The sequence below is a fragment of the Sciurus vulgaris genome (assembly GCF_902686455.1).
Source record: "Sciurus vulgaris genome assembly, chromosome: 1".
Classification (NCBI taxonomy): domain Eukaryota; kingdom Metazoa; phylum Chordata; class Mammalia; order Rodentia; family Sciuridae; genus Sciurus; species Sciurus vulgaris.
The window spans coordinates 209884682-209907120 of NC_136461.1; the positions used below are offsets into that span (position 1 = coordinate 209884682).

At 46.7% G+C, this 22439-nt stretch overlaps 1 protein-coding gene across 10 annotated transcripts in view; it reads right to left on the reverse strand.

Moving 5' to 3' along the window:
* Positions 1-22439, reverse strand: part of PTK2 (protein tyrosine kinase 2) — a 254857-nt gene that overhangs the window by 88760 nt on the left and 143658 nt on the right. For all 10 annotated transcript variants that reach the window (XM_079106752.1, XM_079106751.1, XM_079106749.1 and 7 more), the window contains 6 exons: positions 17193-17333; positions 16589-16666; positions 14251-14358; positions 12793-12910; positions 7206-7236; positions 2287-2339 (listed from right to left, as the gene is read on the reverse strand). In XM_079106752.1, coding sequence (XP_078962878.1) covers positions 2287-2339; positions 7206-7236; positions 12793-12910; positions 14251-14358; positions 16589-16666; positions 17193-17333 — 529 coding nt within the window. The remainder of the gene's footprint in view (positions 1-2286; positions 2340-7205; positions 7237-12792; positions 12911-14250; positions 14359-16588; positions 16667-17192; positions 17334-22439) is intronic.

Sequence of the window (22439 nt, forward strand, 5' to 3'; positions counted from 1 at the left end):
GCGATGCACAGGTGGTTGGATGCTGCGTGACTCTTTGTGGCCAATAGAAATGTACCAAGCTTGTTAGTCTGATTTTGCCTACACGAGCAGCGGCAGGTGGAATGACTACAATTGACAGGACACTCAACCAACAGTCATATCACTAACCGCAGCGGCTATCCCTCTCTGTTGGATTGGTAGTCACCCAGGACCACCTTGTGTCAAAGGACTCTCAGCTCTGGAGAGACTGCTGTGATGCTGAGAAGAGCAAGGCTGTGGTCCCCACAGCCCACAACTCGGGTACAGAAGGGAAAGGTGGCCTGTGGGCAGGGGACGGCCTTCAAGAGCTGACACAGAGAGCTTGGGCTTCATCTGATTGGTGCTAAATCATCACTGTAAGTTTCTGACCCAAGTGATGTGTACTTAAAATTAACATGGTAGCAAAAGAAGTAACAGAGTTGAAGGTGTAACCTTGCTAAGGTACACCTAGGAACAAATTATAAAGGCAGAATCGGAAGAAATTAAGGTAGGCGCTGAAGCTGAAGAGTCAAGTTTGAGCACTGATTATACCTTCTGCTAGCTATGTAGTCTTGAGCAAATTACTTAACCTCTCTGGGCCTCAGTCTTCTTCACCTGCATACCAAGAACGACCTCATCGGGCCATTGTGAGGACTACAAGAGTAGACGAAGAAGAACACAGAACACACAGAACATGAGCCAGAGCCGGGACAAGACCTGTCCCGCAAGCACCCCGCACAGGTCAGCTTTCTGCTCTGTGTCTGAATTAGGATAAAAACTGGGAGTGTGTACAGAAGGGGTGGCTGGGAATGCAAATGCCGAGGAGGGATGATGACCAGCTGCTAAAAGAAACAGAGGTTCAGCCTGAAGAATGGAGGTTGCTGGTGAAGAGATCAGTCAAACTGAAGGACAAGATATGAAGCTTCTGTGCGACCTACTTGATCACCCAAGACAGATGCAGAATCATGCTCATTAGCCCAACAGGAGCTCAGCTTGCTCTCAGGCAGGGGTGACCATGGATAGTGTGTGTGGCAAGCACAGAACTAGGGCATTCAGCAGACCCTGGGCCTCACCGTAGAAGCTGTTCTTCAGACTCGGAGGCAGTGGAGGCCTCGCCTACTCTACAGAACACCCTTGGATACCCTGGGCCCTTTGTGCCTCTGGACTGTGCTTAGGGGACATGGTGGCTTCCCTCTTTACCAGACTGTCAACTGTGAGGCTGAGTGTTGCTGGGTGACCCTCAGCTACAGCTTGAGTCTTGCTTTAGGCTTGTGGAGAGACGATGTGTCCTGGAGAATTGGGTGGGCAGCACTGAGAAGGCCTCTGCCATAGGCCGAGGGTCTGTGCCTGGAGCAGGGACGCAAGACACACCCTGCAGAGGGCGTGTGCTGTGCTCCTGTGCAAGACAGACAGGAAATTACACTTTAACGGTGGGCACTATGAGAGAATAAAGTATCAACCAGGCAAAAGAATGAAACCAAATTTCAGGAAAAACTAACTCATAGCAAATTAAATAGGAATTGAGTCCCTGTTATGCCGGAGACTAATAACTAATGTTCTCGGGAAGCTACCATTTTAGAAATAGAACATACACATTCCTATTTTTGTCTAAGAACAGATGAAACACACATGTATGCAGATCCACCTCTGGTACATGTGCCTGCATGAACAGCCAGGTTGGGTCCTTGGAAGGCGCTATCTCCAGCCCCTCTCTTTTCTCTATCTTCCATATTTTCAGATGGAGAAAAAAAAAAAAGGCACATGAATTTTAAAAACATACAAGAAAGGCACACCACACTCATCACATCAGCATATAGTTAAGATAATTTTTATGCCAGCATCTTAACTATATGTAAAAGAACCATATCCAAACACCATTGTGTATTCACTGAGAAAGACAAAAACCATTTGAAAATGTTTCACATTTCTTGAAATTCAAGACAATAAATGTACGAAATATATATATGGCTTTAAATTCTGCTGAACTGCAAAGATAAATTACAATGGCAATATCAAAAGTAATAATTTTCACTCCAAACCTAATTAACATGAAAAACTGAAAAACCACCCAGAATTTATACAGCACAGAGAGTGATCTGGTATTTCACAATTCTCATCTAAAACAACAAAACCTCTAAGCTGCATTTATAACTACTTAATGATGGTAAAACCATGCGAGTCCCTATTCTAAGCTAGTACAGCAGGAGCCTTCACAGTGGAAGTGGAGGGAGGTCTGGGATGCTCCTCGCCTGGCAGGGTGCTACAGAGGCCTCTCCCTTGGGCCCTTACCTGACACAGAGACCGCATGTGTCCGCACGCCTTGCTTCTCACTGTTGGCCAACCTGCAATAGATGGAAAAGATGAGCGCTGTCTTCCCGGACCAAGCATCCAGGCCCCAACCAGCAGGGAATGGCCTTGGGTTAGAAGGACCCCACTTCACAGGGAGATTAGATTTCAGAAAGGTGTTTCATTTTTATTTTTTAAACTGGATTCTAGTACTTGAGGTACTACCTGGGGAGACTGCTTTTCTTTTTTATGCTTTAAAGCTAAAACAGAGAACTGGTCTGGGGCTCAGTTGCAGAATGCTTTCCTATCATGTGCAAAACCCTTGGTGCATCCCCAGAATCACAAAATAAAGAAATAAATTCATTAAAAAAGAGCTATCTAAAGAAATGATTAACTTCTCTGGGAAAGTTACTCATGATGGTGGTTTAAAACCAGCACTATCATGGAAAGTGGTGTGTGCGGATGATACACAATTTTGCATTTAAATGCCAGACTGTAAGGACTGCTGAAAAGTTAGGATAAAAAAGCCACACTCCTGGCTCCCTAGGACATAACTTGGGGACTAGGGTGTGGCTCAGTGACAGAGGCTTGCCTGCCATGCATGAGCCCCTGGGTTCTATCCCCAGCTCTGTGGGGATAAAAAGGATTTTTGTTTTTTTGAGACACTGTAACGTGATTGGTTCATCTTAAATTTACACCATGTAAAAATGTCAGGAAGTACACTGATAACGTATTGCCATTTACAGACTGAAAAAGGGTGATATTCTGCAACTATTTGAAATCTTGTATCTTTATTATAAAAACTGAAGTTCTTTGCTAAGGAGTCATCATTTCTCTCCTATTACAGCTGCATGACTGCAGCTTTTGCATTTTTTTTAACACACTACAATTTTTATTTCAACAAGGCCATTTTTGTGAAGGTAAGGAGTCTGCTCTCAAAATAATGGTCCCTTTAGGGCTCTCTTATACAGAAATTGCCACCATGACTGATATTTAAAGTATCTTTAGTGCTACAAGACTCACACAGTAAACATAACTCCTATGCTTACTTAAGTGTATGCTCAACTGAAAGCAAAAGCATTAATGACAGCTACTTCCTCTAGGAAGACATGTAGGTAATGGGCATGAACACTAGGTACCAAGATAAACTGGTGACAATGAAACAACTGGCATTCCTTTGGGGGATCAAACTCACTTTTTAAAAAAGTGCTGTTAGTGCACAGTGTTATAATCGTGCTGCCATGTCGCAAAGGAAGCTTGCCCAGGCGGGTGAGGCATACAAGTGCTCCAGGCCCTCCGAGAGCCACAGTAGAGGGCACTGTATGTGGTACTGAAGGAGTTCACCACCTGGCCAGCAGACAACACTCCCAAGGTGTCTCCTCTGCCGCCCTTGACAGTACCACAAGCTGTTCACACCTACAGCCACATTCACAGCAGTGCTTGCTGAAGGGGGAACACAGCCCGCTGGTTAGGCTAAACAAGACAGGAAGCACTCCTCAGGTTCTACTTAAAGGTGACCGTATTAAAGCGTCAAACGGCAATCACTGACAGTGGCTTGAGTGAATGAGTATCTCCTTCATTCACTGTGCTGGAAGGGTCCAGTGGAAAGGGGGGAAAACACCTGATGATATTCCAAAGGACAGAGTGGGAGAAATGAAAACCACTTAAGACCCACATGGCACCAGACTGTCATTTTATACAGTGGTCTTTCTTCAAGTGCAACTACTATGTTGCCTCCCAATTTCTCTCCAAGGGTTGAATGGTCCCTAATATCATCCAAGCCATTCACTTGCCACTGTGTTTAATGCCTGTATATTACTTGTTTTGTTTTGACTTGACACTGGGGATTGAACCCAGGGGCAATTTACCAATGAGACATGTCCCTAGTCCTTTTAATTTTTTTATGTTGAGACAGGGTCTTGCTAAGTTGCTTATGGTCTTTCTAAGTTGCTGAGGCTGGCCTTGAACTGGTGATCCTCCTGGCTCAGCCTCCTGAATGGCTGGGATTACAGGTGTACACCACCATGCTCAGATGTATATTTCCTTTGAACAGCATCTTTAGAGCTAGCATAAATGATATTGCTTTTCAAAGCGTGCACGTTCAGGAGCCCAGAACATACACACTAGGTCTTCATTCTTCCACTCCTCTGTTTTGTATGTGGTATCCTACAAAATATGTCAGCAATTATTTAGGGATAGCAACCTCACAGAAGATGTGTGGAGGTCCTCTCCAGTACCACCATCACCCACCAAAACTACAATTATTTGTCTTTTGTCATTGCTTAAACAGAAGAGAACTGCTGCTTTTTCTGAGCTCCACTTGTGTAGATTCCCTGGCTTTTGTATCATTACAGACTGGTGATTTCATTATTCCCTGTAACTCCAGCTGCCCTCGTGCCTATGGCAGCTACTCTGAACTGCACCCCTGGGCCTCGCAGGATCCTCACCTGTGTGGACACTGCTCCCTCGTCTGTGGCCAGCGTCTCTGCCTCGCCAGCATCCTGCCACCTCTCAGTAGTGGTGGTAAGTGTCCTGCCACTCTGGGATTTGTGCAAACTCCACTCTGCAGAATTCTGCTTCATTTATTGTTTATCTAATATCTATTTCCACTTCTACTGCCTTCTTCATTCACTTTCATATCTGTTTATGACCCCATGTTTTAGACCTCAAAGTCATTCCTTAACTTTCCACAAGGAAAAGGAATGAAGACACACAAACAAGCATTCCTTCCTGGCCTGGGTGGGGACCCTCTTCATCTGTCCACCATGCAGACGCTGTGAAGCGCTCTTCCTCAAAGCCAGAGGAGAGCCACTCCCCCCACCCCCAACAGCTACGGTGCACCCCAGCTGTAGATCCTGGTCAAGGTCAGGCCTGCAATTCTACAGGACCCTGGTGTTCAGAGAGCCAACGGCCAGTGCACGGTGTGGGTAAGAAATAAGCTCTATGGGGAAATTTACAGGCAAGTGCTACCAGGATGCCCTCTGGGCTTGAGGCCCAGTTTTCCAGAGGAAGTGATACAGCAACAGACCTGAAAGACAGCAAGGGGTAGGGGCAGAGTGTGTCATGCTGCGTGAGAATGCTGTCAAAGACTTCATGGAAAAGAATGGACATTTGCTTTAGCAACTGAAAAAGTCCGACAGACAGACCTGAAGAACACACGCAGTGAGGCTGGTGAAACCACGCTGCAAGAGTCGGCAGGAAATGGGGCGGGCGGGCTCTGTAAGAGGGCGCTGGGAGTGTGAAGGGCGGACAGAGCTGACTCCATGAGAATGCTACAGGCCAGACTCTAAGGGAACTGACTGAAGAGACTCCATGCTATGCAGGAAATAAGCTTCTCCCATGGGAACACCCCGCCTCTGTGCCCATCACCAGTTACTTAGTGTGATGTTTAACAATGCAGAATGACAATTCCTATGTTAAGAAACATTGCTCTCTTTTGATTTCTATGCTCCTAAACAATGCACCATGTGAATGGTGACTGTGTGGATGTTAGTAACCATTCTTTAGTTTGTTCCTAGGTAGGGTCATTTTGACCCACTTCCCCCTTCGTCGATGATCTCATGATGTTAATGTGTAATTTTGAATCATAGCAACAGACACTTATGATTGATGTGATTTTTGGTATAAGAACACTTATGACCCTATGGTCGGGGTTGTTTTCCCAGTAGCCATTTTTTTGGGGCATTGTGTGAGACAGTCAGCCGGCCGGCTTAATAAAGACTCTCAAATTTGGACTTCTCAGTGATGATTGGTCTGTTCTTAAGTTGCGCCCCAGAACAGGAAGTTGTCTAAAGAGTGACAGCAAGCCAGGTAAGAGCTTAAATTAGGGCTGTGCCTAGCACTACAGGGTGGAGGAGGACAGAATGGTGGGCAGACTGGGCAGGAAGGTCTGCAGGAGGTGTGTGTGACATGAGTGGACAGAGGGGCCTGAGACTGGCCTGCCTGCGTGGGTGGCCTTGGCTGGGGTCCAGGAGGATGGCCCTAGGGACTTCCCACTGTCTTGAGAGGCCGCTGTGCCTGAACTTCTTACATCAACAAGGCTGTCTACGTCGGGCTCTGGCTTTCCTTGTGAGAGTCTGGCTTGTGGTACATGGCATGCCACCAGCCTCTGTAAAAACCCGGGGCAGTGAACTGACAGGCAATATGCTGGGGGAGTGCGTCCTGCGTGCCCCTGGAGAGACCACTGGAAGCCTGCTCCCTGGCTTCTTTGGACTTTCCCCTTTGGTGTGTGACCACAGGATGAGCTCTGTTTGCTGCTGGACCTGGGTGGTCCTAGTGTCCCTGAGAGGGTCCACTGCAGAAGACAGACAGGGAAAACAATTGCAGCACCAGGGGCAGTGGATCTGATACACCTTGAAGAGCACATGGAGGGAGTTAAGAGAAGGGCTGTGTGGAAGCAGCCCAGGACACCCAGGCTCCTCCTGGACTCTACTGCTCCTTCACCTGCATGAGAACGGCTGGAACCCAGCTCTCACGTACAGGCCCCAGTTCCTAGCATGCTGGCTGCAAGTACAGAGCTAATACATGGGTTCTTTTGGCATTACTATTTGATTTCTATAATTTTAAAGACCAACACACCTATTATGAAACTTGTAACATTAACAAGCAAGAGTATTAGCATAAATTATTGATGTTTAATTTCCCTACTTATAAAATAGCAGAACTCTTCTCAGGTTCTTGTAAGGTATGTGATAAGGCCATGAAGTGGATATTCGACAATGACCCATCTTGCATTATCATCATGATATTCTTTAGCTCCTTAATTAAACTTTTCCCTTAACCTGAATTCCTGTTGGAAGTGGAAATGGATCTGGGTCACGATGGGAGGAGGATGTGGGATCTTTCAGGCGGTGGGTGATGTGGCACAGCAAATTCCTTTAGACTCCCCCAACACTGAACAGGGTGCACACAGCAGCACTTACTTGGGTATTGATGGCAAAGCTCGTTCACCTTCTGGGGAAAAAAAGGAAAGAGAGGCATGAGGTTGCTTTCATTCCTTTTTGTAAAGATTATGCACAGACATCAGGGAATAAGGGCTTGCCTCCTGGGATTTAGCAGTACCCTTTAAACAAGTTAGTACACTGTGTCTTAGCTGTCCAAATACCTATTACAAACATAGACTGTTACATGCACACTGTTTAAAAGGCTTGCTGAATCATAATAAAAAACTAAGATGATACTTCGATAAAAGATTTCTAAAATCAAAATCAAACTTCCTTGCCAAAGGACCAAACATTCTACATTTTAACAAAAACATTCACCAGTAACAGCACCAAAACCTGTGAAAGCAGCCTGGTGAAACACCAGGCGAGTGTAACTGCCAGAGGAGTCACTGCATCCCAGAAGCAGAGGCACGGGGAGGACCCTACTGGCTAAAGAGTATGCCAAGCAGCCACGAGCAGCAGTGCTCAGGACGGGGCACCTCTGTGTAGAGCAGGGCAGCTCTTTGGGGTGCAGTGACTGGCTCACGCTGGGTCTCCTGAGTCCTTCCTGGTTTTTGCACCTTCAAATTCAACTTTATTTTTCTCAGTCCTACTGATCACCATTTGATACACTATATGCTTTGTTATCTATTTTGTCTTAACAGTTTATTCATGCTACTTATGTTTCCATGAACCTTCTAGGCATGCAGGGCCTTGTGTGTTCTGTCTGCAGCAAGGTGCTAATGAACTCATGAGGACAGGGCCCCTTCTCCAGTCTCACTTTCTACTACTCCCAGATCCTGTCCCTGGCACTTAGTGCCACCCTGACTGTGACAGGCCCGATTTCATGGGTGCTCTCCTTCCAGTGGGAACTCCTTCCTCATTCCTTACCAGTCCTCTGAGGCTCAATCTCAGCACCGTCTTCTGTAGACCTGCGTCTGCTATAGGCAGGGCACTCCACACAGCACATATCTGTGGACTACTTGCCCTGCCCCGTGGCACCCAATACCTGCAGGGCACCTGGCACTGAGGCAGCTCTCAGGCCACTGCTTGAGGAAGGACATAGTTACCCTGGGGCCCCCAAGTGACTGCCTCTTTCAGGGACCCTGTGAGACCTGTATAACAGGGCATGCACATGCACACGCACATGCCCACAGCAGAGCTGCAGCACCTCAGTGCCAGCAGCCTTGCCTGCTGAGCTAGATGGCCAGTTGGCATGCTGCAAAGACTGTGTGTCAGAGTGGGGAAGCCCACAATGAGCTCACCACCCCTGAGCATGACCACACTAGATACCGTCACTCAGCAAGACGGCCTTTCCAGTGACATGGGTGTGATGTTTGGATTCAGCTTTTAGGTATTTTTGTGCTCTGTGAAACTTCTACTTCCTCTGAGGGAAAAAAATCAATCCTTCTGTTTATGAATAATACAGATTCCAAAGTAGCTGGGCATGGGCAGAAGTTAGCTGTGACAAGGTAAAGGGCAACTGGAGAGTCCTGAGAGTGAACCTGAAGAAGTGAGAAGGCAGCAGACACCATCTTCAGAGCGTCAGGAAACCACACACTCATTAACTGGAGTGCTCAGTCTGCGAGTTAGGTTTCACCACGCCTGTAAATGAGTCAACACAGCTTCTCACGTCTGTCTGGATAGACCTTATTCCTCTGAATACATGCTTTTAAGAATCTTTGCATCGCCTTCCATTTTGTTTGAGTTGCATGACTTTTCATTTCAATTTCTGAATAAAAGATTTTCTCTACCGGTCTTTTGCATTTAATATAGATTCACTGTAAGAAATCTAAATTGTGGGACTGGGGATATAGCTCAGTTGGTAGAGTGCTTGCCTTGCAAGCACAAGGCCCTGGGTTCAATCCCCAGTACGGCAAAAAAAAAAAAAAAGAAAGAAATCTAAATTGTGAAGTATACCCAGTAAAGAAGGAGGGGAAGCCAATGGCTGGCTCCCCAGGAGCACTGTCCACCTCCTGCACCTTCCTGATGCTGCAGGCACTTAGGACACCAGCCCTGCGTGGACACCAGGTGCTGCAGTCCCACATCAAGCCTGTGGGCCGTCATTGAGGGTGCAGCACTGCTGCCTGCACACTGACCCCTGCTCTGCTTCTGGCTTCTGCTGTCTGGGACGGCACAAGTGATCGTCCTGTGGCAGTGCTGCCAGGGGACCACAGCCAGTGTGCCTATGGCCTGTTGGCAATGTTGCACTAACTGGCACCAAGTAGGTAGCAGCATGCTCCCAATGCCTGGTGCAGTGGCTGATAGCTGCTGTTTTTAAAAATAACCTAATAAATGCAAAATGACATATGTCCCTGTTTGGGTCCATGTTTACAGGACATCTGCATGTTCATTCTTCTACAAGGTGCTGTTTCTATGTTGGGCTTTTATTCAATGAGCTAGAAGAACACATGAAAAATAAAGTTGTGATTCTTTATGTGTCATAAACATTTTTCACTCCATGTCACAGTTTTAAAATGTCCCTCTCTTACGAAAAGGAGTATTTTAGTTGTATAGCAACACCTACCCACTTCTCTTCCACCTTCTGGGTTTTGAGCTGCACGCAGGAGCTCACACCCTCTATGGCAGAGTGCAGCACTGGCTGCAGTTCTGCGGGAAATCTCAGAGAGCAAGGTTAAAGCACACAATTCTTTCTTCCAAGGGGAATTTTACTAAATCACAAAACTGACTGTGAACTTTCTTGCAGGTAAGGATAGGTCAGCTAATGCCCCAGTCAGGTCAAGGCCATATACTGATGCTGGTGGAGCCTGGTCAGGACGTTTTGGTCCAGTTTGTGGTTTTTATTATGTTTTCTGTCAATAAACATCACCTTTAAGAGCACTTTATAAATCCAAAATAATGAAGGTAGATCAACACACACATAGTCACATGGGCGTGCCCGAGCTCAGACACAGAGCTGACCAGCCAATTCCTACTGCTACGCTCTGTTAGGCACCTGTGCCTGCACATGCTGCCTCTATGAAGTAGCTCATAATCTAGAGACAGACCAGCATGCATCATTTTTAAAACAATTTTTTTTGGTTGTTGATGGACCTTTATTTTATTCATTTAAATGTGGTGCTGAGAATTGATCCCAGTGCCTCACACATGCAGGCAAGCACTCTACCACTGAGCCACAACCCCAGCCCCTAGCATATGTTATTTTTATTGAAAGCCTATTGCCAGGAAAACAGTGTAACAGATTTGAGAAATACATTTCATGTTATTTGAATCTTTCTTGTATTTTAAAACTTCAAATGTATTTTAACTGATAAAAACCTGTACATCATAGGTACCCAGGATGCCTCAGTACACATATGGCCAGCGTCACGTTCAGATCAGGGCAGACCCAAGCCACCTCCCGACCAATTCATCATCCTTTATGGAGAGACATTCAAGACCCTCCTCCTGGCTCTGTGAAAGATGCCATGTCAGAGTTTCTGTTCCCACAGGCACCTTATCAGACCATCTCCTCTCACCTTTGCCCCTACCCAGCCTTTCCATCATTCTGGGGGAACAAATCTCAATTAAAAAAAATGCACATGTTTTTGCACATACATTTCTGACTACTATCCTTTAAAAAGGGTTGACTTCAATATTAAATCAAGTAGGCAATAAATATGGTTTTGCCTCAGGGACTTATTCAATTGTTAAGTAAAAGACACTCAGTGATTGAGTGTCTGCCTAGCAGGCCAACACCCTGGGTTTGGTCTTTGGCACCACAAAAATCACAGTCATGTAATATATAAATATGCTAGGATTCAGAATAAGATACATTCACCCTAAAAGACACTGAAGAACTGGCAGCAGCCAACAAGCAGCTCTTCATGCAGAGTATTTTCCTTCATTTTCTTCCCTGTGAATGAAACTCTAAGGGCACCTCATCTCATGTTCCATAGCACAGCGTTCCTCCCTTCAGGACCAAGAGTGAATTAGCTGTGCAGCGGGCATGGGGATATCCTGACCCCTTAAATGTGGGATGGATCAGTGTCTACTGTTTGAATGTTGTTATTAGGTATTAAATATATTTACAAAACAGTGATAAAAAACATTTTGGGAAGTTAGGGTGAAATTAGAAAATTATTTACTAAAAAGGAGACAGAGGATACACTATATCCAACATTTGTTCCAAAGCACTTTCTGAAGGAATTAGCTCAAGACATTTAAATACTTGCAAGGTATAGTGGCCTACATAAAGCACAAAGTGAAAAATCAAATACGTATGGCTGCAGAGGTTCTAACTAACGGGAGCTTCGAACATTTCTGAAAGCAATTTTATTACTACCTTTCAGATGAAGGAAACTACAATAACACACACATTGTAGAAAAGCACAGTCTTCCCTGGCGTGCTCTTCATGGGAACAGCCTCTGTGAGGTGCACCATATCTGGGCCTCATGCGCTTGGGGCTCTGTCAGTGCAGTGTGGCTGTGGCCTCAGCTCTTGCTCCAGAGCACAACCGTGTCCCCACCTTCTAAATGTGACTCCCGTTGGAAACACATGCCCACTGCATTCCCACTGTGCCCAGGGTGCTCTGTGGTCAGAGTTGTCCTGCAGGGCAGGTGGGGCTCTCTGGACTCCATCCCAGGAGTCAGTCTTTGTCATTCATTTCGCTTGTGTGACCCTCCCCCTCTGGTCACTATTTAACTCAATCCAGTTTGCTGGACACAACACATATGCCTTGGGATTCTTTCTGACCATCCTGGTCACTAGATGAGTGCTGGAAGGGGTTTAGGCCATCAAGGCAAACTCTGCAGAGTGTTGCAAGCCACTTTAAGCTACCATTTGGGGTCCACCCAATGCTACAAGGTGGCATCTCCTTTTTTACAGAAGAGGTCTCAAAGTCAAGGCTAATCTAGTACGTCAAGACCCAGCACGACAGAAGAATGTGACTGAGCTTCTGTGCAAGCCTGCCCTCCCCCCAGGAAGTCACCAGCCTCCCCACACCATGGAGGCAGGTCTGCCACTCTGCTCTGTGGAGTCAGGCACGGACAGATGCCAGTACAGGGGACTCATGACATGACCCACTGGCTGACACAACTCCAGAGCCCAGGCTTCCCTGATTCATGCTACGTTAGTGTCCCGCCGGGAATATTTTCACTTGATCATTTACGAACTCCAGATTCTCTGGAACATGCTTTGCTTTGTTTGCAAAACTCCTGTGGCACTTCTGAAAGGACAGACACCTTTCTAGGTTATTTATTCCTTCTAATCTTTGATTTCACATCATGATTTAGAATTTATTTTATTCAACTATTGTAAGCTTTTCAAGTATGTTAGAAAAAGCAAGAAATAAACTTTATTTAACATGAGTTAAAAACAGAATAAAATCTCGAAATTTTACTTAAAGTACTAGCAGTAACTCAGAAAATGCTCTAAGTAGGCTGTGCCGACAGGGGTCTGCGAATGCAGGCCACGCCGTCTTTACCTCCACTTGGTTCAGCACCACAGCACACACCACGGAAGCAAGCACCTTATCCATCCAATCAGGTCAACATTACAGCGTGACGGAACCAGGGGAAGGCTGCCAGGGGAGCACCTCTACCTGCTCAGGAGAAAAGAGGGGCCAGGACAAAAGCAGAGCCTCACCTCTCTGAGGTCTGATGATGAAGGACTGCGTGGCTCCACTCACCAGCCGGCAGTATCCGTCTATCAGGTCCGCCATGTTCTCCGCGATGCTCAGGGATGGGGCTGTCACTGTCAGAGGCTGAACAGGGGAAAAACCAAGAAAGAGACACTATTGTTCTTCCAGCAACCAGAGAGACAGCTGCACTGACATCAGACCTCCACAACATGGGCCAGGGAGCGGACGCGGAATGAGCTTGTCACCAGACTGTAGTGCAACAGGTAGCTGCTGTTTAAGGACACCAGTCCTCAGACGTGTGACCAGAGACCGCTCCAGGGGAAGAGGACGACCACGTCAGCTGAAGCTCACAAAAGGCAGGAAATGTATTTTTATTTAGGGTGTCTGGCTCCCCTAGCACACATTTAGATAATCAGAGAGCTGAAGTAAAACTTCTCTTAGAAGTGAGACTAATGTGGTATCAATTTTTATTACTGTCCATCACAGTTTTTCTAGCCTTAAAGAAAATTAGTAAAATTCCACAGTTTTTAGCATAGCGAGCTCTGCCCAAACATTAAGAAATCACTCTTTTCAAATGTTCTATTTGATATATTTCCTAAGACCTATCTTTAAGTGTTCTCCAGGTTCACTTTCAAATCCAAGAATGTCCTAATTTAGTGAGTATTCATGTCTCCTTCCACATGAAGAGCTACCCAATGCCATTACTCTAAACACTATTGGGGGATAACGACAGGGGACAGCTTGAAAACAATGCTGGAGTTCGTCACAGAGACTTCAGGAAATTGCACTTTGCAACAAGTTTTCCATATTACATGGGAGTATTTGTTAATCCTGAGAATCAAACTTCTGGAGCCCTAGGTGTCCACTTGATGGTCCACAGGAGTGTACTCAGCCCATCCTTCAGAGAGGGCCATGTTACATGGTGCTCATCAGAAGACCACGTCTGGTGACATTTCTTGCTTTTGACGCACTGTGGCATGGTGATTAAGAGTAAGGGCTGTGGGTTCACCTGCTGCAGGGAGAACCCCATCCCTGCCAAAACTAAGACTGTGGCCAGGCTGTGCCTCAGCTTCCTCATCTGTGGGGTTCACCAAAGCGAAGGTGCTATTTGCTTGGTTGTGACATCATCACAAGCCTCACTAGCACAAGTCACTGCTGCTATTACCCTGTCACTACACACAGACTCCCAGAGCAGACACAGATACGATCCCAAGAACGTGAGTTCCTGGATGCTTTGTGGTCATCTTTAATCAGCTTTACAACAGTGTTCTTAATTGACTTTTAAAAGTGATCTCCTGTCCTATCCTTGGGGACATTTAACTATGATTTGGAATGTAACCCTTACAAAAATGAGAACGTTGTGATTCTAATGAGCTGTGAAAACTTCATCCTTATCCTAAAACACATCATTTCTAAGCTGGCACGACGCCTCGCCTTCCCTCCCGTGAGCGCACGGTCCCTACCTCTGGGGCGCCTGCGATTTTGAGTTGCAGCATTCCTTTTCGGTCTTTGTCTTCACTGTTGGAGTATTGAATGGTCTGCACTTGGTTGAAGTCGGCCAGATGTGTAGGCTTTGGGAAGGGAAGGAAAGGAGAAGAGACTCACTTCATCAGTTCTGCTAGATATTCTGTCAAGTGCTTGTGGCTCCTTCCTCTGAAGCCCTCCCCAGTCTGGAGCCTGGGGAGCCCACAGCAGTGGGCAGTCATGGAGCTGTGTCTCCTGCACTTCATATTCCGCGTATGTGTGTTCTTTGTGTTGTCCTGAGGGCGCTCAGACGAATGAGCTGGTGGGGAAAAGCACAGCTCCCACAAAGGAGAGAAGGAAGCAGGAGCAGCCCCTGCTTCGACCCACTGGCCAGCCTGGGAGGGGTACCTGCAAACTGGCTGGAACAAGGCTCTGAGGCACAAGAAGCTCTGTGGTTGGCTGGAGCAGGGAGACCATGGGCAGGCAAGAGGCTCCAGGAGAGTGTTATTCAAAAGCCCCATCCTGCACTGACTGACTGGACTCCAGGACAGCCAGAAGGGACAATGGTTCAGGTTTTCTTCTTGGAAAGATAAGACATACACAGGTATCACCTGAACTCCGAGCACTTCACGACCATGGTCCTTGTGCATGAGGATTCCTACCTCTTTTCCTAAATGACTGGCCTGGTATGGCCGGTTCCACACCCAAGGTATCATAGAGGGCACCGTGGGCTTGAGCAGGAGCTGCTTTTCAGAAAGGGGCTCACACGGGTGCCCTGCCCAGCAAAGCATCTTCCTAGTCTGTTTTCAGGGATGCAGCATCCATGTAGACCTCCACTCCCCAGCACACCATCCACACTGTGCTTAGAAACCTGCAACCATTTCCTTACTGGCTCCCTCACCCATGCTTATCCCCTACCTGGAAGTCAGGGGGACACTTCAAAAATATAAAAATCAGAGACCTGTGTGGTGGTATGCACCTGTGATCCCAGTTACTTGGGGGCAGAAACAGGAGGATCACAAGTTCAAGGCCAGCCTCAGCAACTAAGACTCTGTCTCCAAATAAAAACTAAAAAGAGTTGGAGAATGTAGTTTGTCCCCTGGGCCTAGCATGGGCAAAGCTCTGGGTTCAATCCACAGCACCACAAAAATATAAACATTAAAAAGTAAATGATTAAAAATGTGAATCAGATCATATTTCCCTACTTTAAAAGCTACAATGCAAGTGTCATATCCCATACCTCTTACAGGATAATATGACTTCCATGATCAGACACTCTACGTGACCTGACCCCTCCCTGACTTTCTGATCTAATTTCTCGCCATGAACTTGTCCACTGAGCTCTACTCTAGACTCACTGGGGTAAAACCATTGCAGGGGGTGAGTGGTTTCTAGTGAACCAATGCATAAGGAATGTGAATGATGACCAGGGCTGCCAGAGGTCACGGAATGTGGCTTTCCCACTCCTGGAGTGTAAGGCCGTATGCGCTGTACCGAGCTGCCCAGGAACGCACCTCATGTGTGTTCCAGGGATGGTACACCGTGCCATACTTGGAATTTTACTAAGAGGGGTCCCTGTTGCGGAAAGGGCATTGCCAGGGTCAGGACTCTAGCTATAGTGCGCCTGTGTCAGTCTGCATTTGCAACCAATGCACGTGCATATGTAACAGGAGATCTGAGGCTCCTCCAAAGATCAGTAAGCTGGTGTGGCACATGAGTCAAATAGTCTATCAGTGAGTTTCGAGTGCTGCCATCTCAAAAATTAAAAAAAAAAAAAAAAAAAAAATTCAGAAGCACAGCAAGACATTCAGGGTATGGAAATGACACACTGGAATGCTTTTCATTGCTGTTTCTCCACCTCCCTCTGACATTCTCCCTCAGGGCTCTTCCCTACCACCCTCCTGCTGTACTTCTATGGATTACTTCTGGTCGTCCTCTCTGAGATTCAGAGCAGGTGCACCTCACTATAATGCTGTCCAAAGTATTTCACACATCCAGGCAAGTGCTTTACTGAAATATAAGGACCTAGGATAAATCCCCAGCAGGACACACACACAGAGATCAAAACTCAACACTCTCCAGGTGAACTGAACAGCCTTGTTCAAGTCTCACTAAGATACATAAGACCTGTCTAATCCATTTCCTTCCAGACTACAGAACTCCGAAGAGTCTCAACAGGGGTCTAGGCCTTCTCCTGTCTTTGTCCCTTAAGTAAGAAGCACCACTTGAGGGTGAGGCCTGATGCAGGGTGCTGCCTCTACAGAGCACCCCACCTCCTTACTCTGACTCCTCTCTGTCTATGGTCACATTTGAGTGGCATCACAGGAGCAGACTTACATTGCAGCCCTTGTCTGTTAGGTAACTGATCCCTTCTTCCGGGCCGATTGCCAGTTCCACTGAAATAATCCAGCTTGACTTTTGAAGGTCAAACAGGTGAGGACAGAGGGATGAGAAGAAAAAGAAAGATTTTAGATCAAGAGCCATAGATATATTAAAGTAGGGTGGTGGCTGGCTTGGTTTGCAATTGACCTATCTAAAAAAAAAAAAAAAAAGAGAAAATATAACTTCACTGCTCCTGGGCCTCCTGAGCCTAGAGAGGGACACAGTGTGCCCCTTCCGCAGGCCAGAAGCCAGGATTTTCTTTGGCAAGATGATCTGAATAGGCAAAGCAAGCCTTGGAGAATAGTTAATTGACAAATCACAGGCTGGAATAAAAAAACCTAATTAATGAACACAGTCAAGCTATTAAAGACAACTTCATTCTCACATTGACATATTTTCTTTTTGCATTTACCCCACTATAAAATGACAACATAGTATAGTCATTTAAAAAAAAAAAAAAAAGACAAATTAGTTCTTTCAATCCCAAATTTAGATACAGATGGGTAAGAAATACCAGAAGAAATCAAATTGACCTCTTTCACCATGTTCCCATACTTACCCCAAGGGCACACTTGAAGCATTCTTTATCAAATCTGTACACTGGAGAGAGGATCTCAAAGAATTTCAGAATACTTTCTTCTCTGTTAAGGTTGGCAAATTGTCTAAATGTTTGTTGGATCAGTTTTCTTAAAGTTTTGGCCTGCATGATAAAATAACAAAAGAGTTTTTTAGAGTTAGCAATGTGTGAAGACCACAGCAATAGTAAGATTTCTTCATTACGCCCATCTTACTATGAAATCATACCTACAATAACTGTTTGTCAGAGCATTATTTTTGAAATAATTGTGGTAGAATACACATTACAAAATTTGCCATCTTACCATTTCTAAGCGTACAGTTCAGTGGTATACGGCTTTATTTCTTGAACAAGTTAAGGCAATAATTTGCATATCAGAGCAAGTGGTACAAAGTCAGGCATTGAGTGCACACCACAGATGCATGTGGCCCAGACATGGCAAGGGTGAGCACATTCAGGTGCCACCTGTTCCACTGTTAGCAAGGGAAATCAATAAGCCTTTGTGAATGGTATCACAAATCATCAACTTAAAAGCCCCAACCTTTGATCCAGAAGGTAAAATTCGGATGTGAGGGAGATCTGGCTACAACATCTTTTACTCCATTGATTGCCAGGGTTGATTCGGCTGATCTGGTGGCTGAGTAGATGTCCCTTTCCTCCCTCTCTGCTCCATATGCGTGCCTCCCGAAGTTGCATGCTGGTCGAAGAGGATGACCTTCCCCAAGACCTTCCCCAACAGAGAAGGACCGCTCTTGGGTCAAGGCCATACGAGTAGCTGAGTTCCCTGACATTACAACTGAAGACAGATACAAAGATTCTACAACAAGGAGACTAGGGCAGGGTCATTTACAGGGACACGCGGACTGGCTACCTACGTCATGACATATCCACCTACCCAACTGACATTACGTGGCCCAGAAACTGCTTTGTGGAATTAATTTAATGACATTAAAATCCACACCATATGGTTATGCAACAGAAATGACAAAGCTATATGCATGAATAGAACACATGCCCAGAAGACAGAGCACAGGGGAGGCTCCCATGGACGCAGGGCTGCCGGGCATGCAAAATGTCAAATAACCATGAGTTTTACCCTGAATGGGATGATCAGTGGCCTCCAGTCCTCTTTTGCTCACTTGTGATTTCTGTTCCTACACATGAACATCTGGCTAGCAGAGTTAGTGCTTCCCAGGAAAAAGTCCCAGTCCGAGGTGGGAGAAACAGCTGCAGAGGCCAGCAGGTAATGACCATGTGGTGAGGTCTGAGAGGGTGAGAGCTGAAGGCCGAGGTAGGCATGGTATAAAGCCAGCTATCACCTGCTGTGATGCCTAGTCCTCAAGAGCTTGGAGCAGGGGTGACCTTATCTCACCTAGGTTTTAGCAGGGAAACTTGGGCTGCTGTGATGTAAATAGCAGAAAAGGAGCAAGAGAGACCGAATAGGAGGCTGACCAAATAATCTAGGTGGGAAGTGACTGCACAAGTACAGAAGCAGAAAAGGGGTGAGCCTTGATCAGATGCTGGTAAGTAAGAGCTGGCATTGACCTGGCATGGCAAAAACCGTGGGAGGAGCAGGTTGGCAGGAGAAGGGTGTCAAGAACAGTAGGAAAATAGACTCCAGGCGGAGCTGTGTAGCAGGTCACTGGGGAGGTCCTAGATACCTCAGCATAGAAGGAAGCAAGCTGGGAGACTAGAAGGCAGAGCTGGGGGAGATGGACTCCGTGACCTGCTAATCTCAGTGGGTTGGGGTAATGGGGGGGAAGCTGCAGCTGCAGCTATCTGGAGGGTCTGGGTGGTCACCATGGGAGTCATTTGGGACACAGCAGACAAAGAGCTGGGAGGACAGAAGCCTGGTCAGAGAGAGTTACACGTGATGAGGGGCTGCAGCCAGTGAGACGAGAAAGACCAGAGTGGGAGGCTGAGGCAGGGCAGGGACAAGTTTCCTGAAGGACAAAGCATCCCTAAGTGGAGTGAGGTGCTCGAGGGTTACCAAAGGTAAGTGACTTGTGTTTTAAGAGGTGGCTCTGCTCCTGCATACAGAGGGAGAGACAGGTCCACCATCTATGGCTGTGTGGGTGACTCTGACCTAGAAGAGGGCACCCTGGCGGTGACTTGCCTCTTGCCTGCAGCAGGCCACAGCCAGCTTTCTCATTACAGATCAACACATAGTATCCTAGGAGCTGCAGAATGTAAACAGACTCTAAGAGCAGGCTCCTTCCACTCCAGAAAAAAGGAAATTCTATTTGGTGCTTGGTATTTGGAATACACAGAAGAACCAGAACGGAAACCTTGTTTCCAGTAACCCAGTGCAGCTGGAGAATGCTTCTAACCTGCAGTCAAGGCCACAGGGACACTAACTGCTCTGTGTGCCCAGTGCTGGCAGACAATGATTAACACATTAAGAGTGGTGCACTGGCCTGTGAGGTTGTGACTCTGTCTTCACAATGACCCCTGCAAGATGGGTACTACTGTTCATAAATTAGCAAGTGGAGACTCAGGAGGGTTAGGTCGGGAGGCAGGGTCAGAAGCTCCCCTCACCAGCCCATAAGCAGCACAGGCAAGGCTATTCTAAGATGCTCTCCAATCTGCATTGGGAAGAAATGACCCCCAGGGTTCTGTGGCTTCCCTCATTCTAAATGTGGTTTAAACAGTACTCTGCTAAGATCCGTGTGGATGAGAAGCCTCTACGATGGTTGCTTGCAGCTGAAACTCAAGCTGTGTGCATCAGCCTGGTAAGCACATGGCTCTGCACAGTGACTGGATTCTGGCGCCTGATCCTCTCACGGAGCTCATCGACACTGCCCTTCCTGCAGTCCCCTCAGGTCAGCACCATCCCAGAACTGCGGCCGACGTTCGGATGGGAAGAAAATTTACATCAGCAAGCAGAAAACGAGTCCTGCAAAGGCTGTGGGTGCCAGGCCACTCTTTCTTGACACGGGGGCCACCACAGATGAGCCTCATGGAGGCTTCCACCAAGGTTTCAGAGGAAGGCCTGGAGGTCAGGCAAAGTGCCCCAGGGTTGGAGTCCCTATGAGCAGCCCCTAAGAGGGTGATGCATGGAGATATGAGGAGGAAGCCAAAGTCGCAGGAAATAAGCAGAAACAAGCCGAGAGAGGCCGTGTGGGCTGCAACCAACAAGGCCATGGGGTGGAGCTACACAAGCCCCTTGGAGAACAGCACAATGCCCAGTGGCAGGCCCCAGACACTGACTGTGGAGCTTCAAAAGCTGCGTGCCTGGCTGGATTGATGTCAGTCTTGCTCAGGTCTCATCCCACCTTTCTTTTTTTGTACTGGGAATAAATCCAGGTGTGCTTGACCAATGAGCCACGTCCCCATCCCCCACCCTTTAAAAAATTTATTGAGAGTCAGGGTCTTGCTGAGTTACTTAGGGCCTCCCTAAGTTGCTGAGGCTGGCTTTGAACTCGTGATCCTCCTGCCTCTGCCTCCCAAGCTACTGGGATTACAGACGTGTGCCACATGCCCAGCTCCATCCTTTCTTTCTATGCCCCATTTCTCCCTTGTGAAATGAAAATGTTTACTCTGCATCAGTACACACTGGGTATAAGTTACTTACTTTTGATTTTTACAGGGGCTCATGCTGAGAATTTGCCTTGAATCTCAGAGGAGACTTTGGATTTGGACTTTTGAGCAATGCTAAAAACTTTCATTGAGACTATGGGGACTCTTGGAAATGGACTAAATGTATTTTGTATTGTGGGGTGGGCATGAGATTCTGGGGATCAGGGGTCGAACACTATGGTTTAATATGAGGTGTCCCCCCAAAGATCATGTGTAAGACAATGCAACAAAGTTGCATTGGAATGGTTGGGTTATGAAGGGTATCAGTGCCTTAATGTACTAATATGGTCTAACTGGGTGGTTACTGTAGACATGTACCTACTGGAGGAGGAAGGTCACCGGGGACGTGCCTCTGAAGTTAATAATTTGTCCCTGGTGAGTGGAGTTGACTATCCTCTGCCATGATGTTCTGCCTCACCTCCGGCCCAGAGCAACAGAGCTGGCCATCAATGGACTGAGACCTATGAACCCATGAACCCCAAATAAACTACCTCCTCTCAAGTTGTTCTTGTCAGGTCTTTTGGTCACAGTGACGAAAAGACTAAAAGATGTCTAATTTCCCACCAATTGCTTATTTATCAACTATTGGCAGTCATACCATAGACATATCTGATCACTTGCTTAATGCTTTTAAAAATTCATTCTCTAGGGCTGGGGTTGTGGTGTAGTGGTAGAGCGCTTGCCTGGCATGTGTGAGGCACTGGGTTCCATTCTCAGCACCACATATAAATAAATAAAACACATCTGAGAAGTAGTAGGGCAGAAGCTGAGGAAGCACGATCTCCCCTTAAGCTTCAGACTCAGTTTCTTGGCCATCGTACAGTTCCACATGGATTTCCAGAAGTTTAAACCCTCCCACGCCACTCAGCATGAGCACTAAGAGCCCTCCTGACTCGAACTGATGCTCACTATGCTGCCTTGGGTCCCACTCCACAGGGCCAGGAGACTCGCTCCCTCACTCTAACTCCTGATCTCCACTGCCTTGAGGTGCAGCGCCTGGTGACCAAGTGGCTGGACCTTGTGAGTCCTACCCAGTCCTCTTTGACTTCAACAGCCCACCTCTTGAACAAGAGCACTACAGTGCACCTAAGCACCTGAGGTAGAAATCTGAGCCTGTCTGCTTTTCTTTCTCCCTTCTCCTGCATCAGATCAACAGCTGAGCTCTATTTGTATTATGACTCTGCAACTCTTTCTCCTGATGACCAAGAAAAAAATCTAGTTGTGTGCTGTTCTATGACAAGGACGAGGGCCATCAGCCTGACTGCCCAGGTGAGTCAGTTTGGTTTGGTCCTCTTCTGCCCAACAAAACTCCCCTAGAAACAGAATGCAGCCAGATGTGGAAGGGCACACCTATCATCCCAACGATTGGGAGGCTGAGGAAGGAGGGTCACAGGTTTGAAGGCAGCCTGAGCAACTAAGTAAGACCGTATGTCAAAATAAAATTTTAAAAGAAAAGACACAGAGTATGTATGGTGGTAAAGAACTAAGCTGCTCACCCTGATAATTTGACTTGCTGGAAAATTTCTGAGTGGGGAATGTGTTTGAAAATAACAACTACATGGGGTTAGAATTCAGAGCTTCAATTTCATTGTGTTCATCTCACTCAGTTGCACAGGGTGGAAATGTCAGTTTTCTGCAGGCTGCTGGGCC